At 37.8% G+C, this 3,522-nt stretch overlaps 1 protein-coding gene across 1 annotated transcript; it reads left to right on the top strand.

The window, feature by feature from the left end:
* The first annotated feature begins 618 nt into the window (after nucleotides 1-618).
* On the top strand, nucleotides 619-2,746 carry LOC112025092 (transcription factor MYB61). The gene is given in 5 exon segments (XM_024057756.2): nucleotides 619-989; nucleotides 1,093-1,222; nucleotides 1,322-1,634; nucleotides 1,637-2,120; nucleotides 2,123-2,746. Coding segments are annotated over 5 exon segments (1,311 nt in total). The 5' UTR covers nucleotides 619-856; the 3' UTR covers nucleotides 2,374-2,746.
* The last annotated feature ends 776 nt before the right edge of the window (nucleotides 2,747-3,522 follow it).

Below are 3,522 nucleotides of genomic sequence, written 5' to 3'. Positions count from 1 at the left end.
CACAACCATAGATTCCATGCCGTTTGTTAACCAAATTATGGTAATTTTGTTTTCAGACACATCTTTCTCCTATATCATTTTTACTTCTTTATTATATATTTATATTCAAAATTTGTGTTTTTTGAAATCACAATGAAAATAATAAATACTTGTACACGCATTCCAAGTATGTGTGTGTAGCGTAGTGTTGTGTAGTGTACTGTGTAATGAGTTCATGTTATGAAGTACTGTCCAGTTTTTTTCCTGACTTCATTTGCAAGCATGGGTTGTTTTCAGCTCGCAGTCATCAGTGAAAAAATACCCCACCATTCTTGCAAGAGACATTAATCCCCAAACCTTTGATTAGACACATGCAACTTGACTTGTTAACCCAGTTCCTCATCTTTTTATACAGACAACTCCCCCGGGACTCTCTCTCTATCTGTTGGGAAAAAAAACTACCACAGATAAGATATTTTTACAGTTTTAATCAAAGTAAAATAATATTGTTCCAATCACAATAAACCGTGCAACATTTGTGAAAAATGTTACTTGTTACAACAGTGAAAAAAAAAAAAAAAAAAAAAAAAAAAAAAAACCCCAACTCAAATAGGTGACAGGAATGGGTTATTAATTGAGTGTGACTTTCTCTCTTGGGTACTCCCTTATATATTTAATTCAACTCCCTCTCTCAGCTGCTACTTCATTTTCTCAACCTCCCTATCACCTCTCTCCATCTTTTCTACCACAACTAGCTCCTATAGAAATTCTATTCAGAGCCACCTTCTACCCGCTGCTGACAGTTCACCTAGGATTCAACAAAACTTGCTGTTTAAGGATAATTTATCCCATCATAGCAGGTGAGTCTTGCTCCAAAATGGGTAGGCACTCTTGCTGTTACAAGCAGAAGCTAAGGAAAGGCCTATGGTCACCTGAGGAGGATGAGAAGCTTCTGAGGCATATTACTAAGTATGGTCATGGATGTTGGAGCTCTGTGCCCAAGCAAGCTGGTATTTGCTTTTTATCTCTCATTCTAACAAGCCTTTCGGCAATGTTTAGTTTTGAAAAAAGAGAACTTTTTTAATGGCTTATTTGTATGTGATGAATTGGCAGGTCTGCAAAGGTGTGGTAAGAGCTGCAGGTTGAGGTGGATCAATTACTTGAGGCCTGATTTGAAGAGAGGCACATTTTCACAGGAGGAAGAGAACCTTATAATTGAACTTCATGCAGTTCTGGGGAATAGGTAAAAATTCCTCTCCTTGTCTTATTAACTGTTTCTCATTTGGTTTTTGGGCATTCATTTAACTTCGTTAATATTCTTGGAATTATGTGGCTTCCTTAGGTGGTCTCAAATTGCAGCACAATTGCCTGGGAGAACAGACAATGAAATTAAAAATCTTTGGAACTCTTGCTTAAAGAAGAAGCTCAGGCAGAGAGGCATTGACCCAGTCACTCACAAACCAATTTCTGAGGTTGAGAATGTGGAGGACATAGATACTTCAGCCAAAAGCCGAGACAAAATGTCGGTGTTGTCCAATGAACTGGATCTCCTCAAGGCAGAGAATTCAAACCAAGAAGCTACTTTACTTGAGCAAAGACCATCTTCAATTGCTTCCCAAGGCTATCCTTTGGAAGTGCAAGGCTCTTCCAGCTCCAAAATAACAAACAACAACAATTCATGACACCCAGAGCTAACAAGGACTTCTTTCAAGAAAGGTTTGTGACCTCCCACCAAGAAAGTTCCACCACCAATGATTTGGTGGGGCATTACCCACTTCAGCAATTGAATTATGCATCCAATGCCAGGCTCCAAACAAACTCAAACTCCAACTCCAATCAGTGGTTCACCCAAACTGGGAAAACATTTGATATGAATTCTGAATACACCTCCAATGCAATATCCACAATTCTCCCACCTTCAACCAGCTCATATCTACCTCCCTCTATTGGTTACAAGCCTTCACTTACTTTTCCCACAGATAACATATCCATAGGCTCTTTCAATGTTAATGGATCCCGTTACTGGGAAACAACCAGTGCCTCCACAACCACAAACAATAGCAATAGTAGCAGTGGAAGCAGTAGCAGTGCTGAGCTACAGCACAACAGTTCCTTGTTGGAGACTAGCATGTTTTCTTGGGATTGGAAAGCCAACCAGAAGATATCAAGTGGACTGACTATCTTAATAACCCATTATTGGTGGCGGCTGCTTTACAAAATCAAACTCCACAGTCTATATACAATGAGATAAAATCAGAAACTCAATTGGTAACTGAGAGTTCAAGTGCTATGTGGCCTCATAGCAAGCAGCAAGGAACTCTACAAACTTCTGATATTTGTGGTAAGGATATCCAAAGACTTACTGCAGCCTTTGGACATACTTACTTGAATTAACATGTCAGACGAAGGAAAACCAAAAAAAAAAAAAAACACTGCAGAATTTTCAGTTACATGAGGCTTCAACAATTGCTAGCTGATTTCTTAATACAGGTGTGTGTGCCACATAAATTCTTCTCTTGTATATAGGTCAGGTGATAGAAAACATTTCTCAGCCTCTGGTTTTTGCTATTTTTTTTTTTTTTTATAATTACCTTTTGTCCTTCTTCTTGTGTGGGGTAGAATTGCAAAATAAGGCTTGTACTGGTGTCTTTTACTCTTCTTTGCCTTATTGCATATGGTCTATAATGTTGCGGTTCTATCTGGTGAAAAATTTGGAAAAATATCTGTTACTCAAACATGGGAATCTTTCAGTTCCTCCTTTTATCAATTCTATACAATATCTAAATCACTCTTAATTCAATGGGAAAAACCAATGGCATAGTGTCAAATCTCTTTGTTAGACAATGGCTCCCCCTCCCCCTAAACCCCACCATAGACAATTGAAAAATTGGATAAATCCTTTAACATGAATTCTTTTTCAAGCTTAAGATTCAAATGGTTGTCTATCACTGTCTCCAAAGGACAGAATCTTATTCACCTTTATAACAATATTTTCACTTTTCCCCTCTTTGAATTTAGACTATTTTGAGAAAAATGAGTTATATAGTTGGCTGCCTATTGAATTTAACCATTTTGACATATGCATTACGTCTCGCTTGCTTGATTTGCAAGACTTAGAGAGCTATTGATCTCTCTCTATCTCTCTCTATTCTTTTTCTACCTCATACACACGCATACTCTCACACACACGCGTGCACGTACACACGAGTGTGTGAAAGGTGTCACTTCATACTCAAAAGGCTCCACAAATGAATTGGAAGTTGTTCACTCTCGTGTCCTTGCAAAGGGATGGTGACTCTCAATCTTGTAAGGGCCATATGTTTGCTGATGTTTTTGTAGCTTCTTCAAATGCAATAGCATTATCTATAATAAAAAAATTAAAAAAAAAAAAAAAAAAACACTTGGGAAAAAAAGAAAAGATGAAAGAGAAAGAAACTTCCAATTAAAGAGTAAAAAATGAAGTCAATCCTATGGTAAATGAAGTCAACAGCAAGTAATCAGTACCACCCACTTGAGGGCATCTCGCGTGGACACCATTTGCTA

Source organism: Quercus suber, unplaced genomic scaffold (assembly GCF_002906115.3).
Source record: "Quercus suber isolate HL8 unplaced genomic scaffold, Cork oak 2.0 scaffold_318, whole genome shotgun sequence".
Taxonomy (NCBI): Eukaryota; Viridiplantae; Streptophyta; class Magnoliopsida; order Fagales; family Fagaceae; genus Quercus; species Quercus suber.
This window is presented reverse-complemented; position numbering and strand designations above follow the sequence as displayed.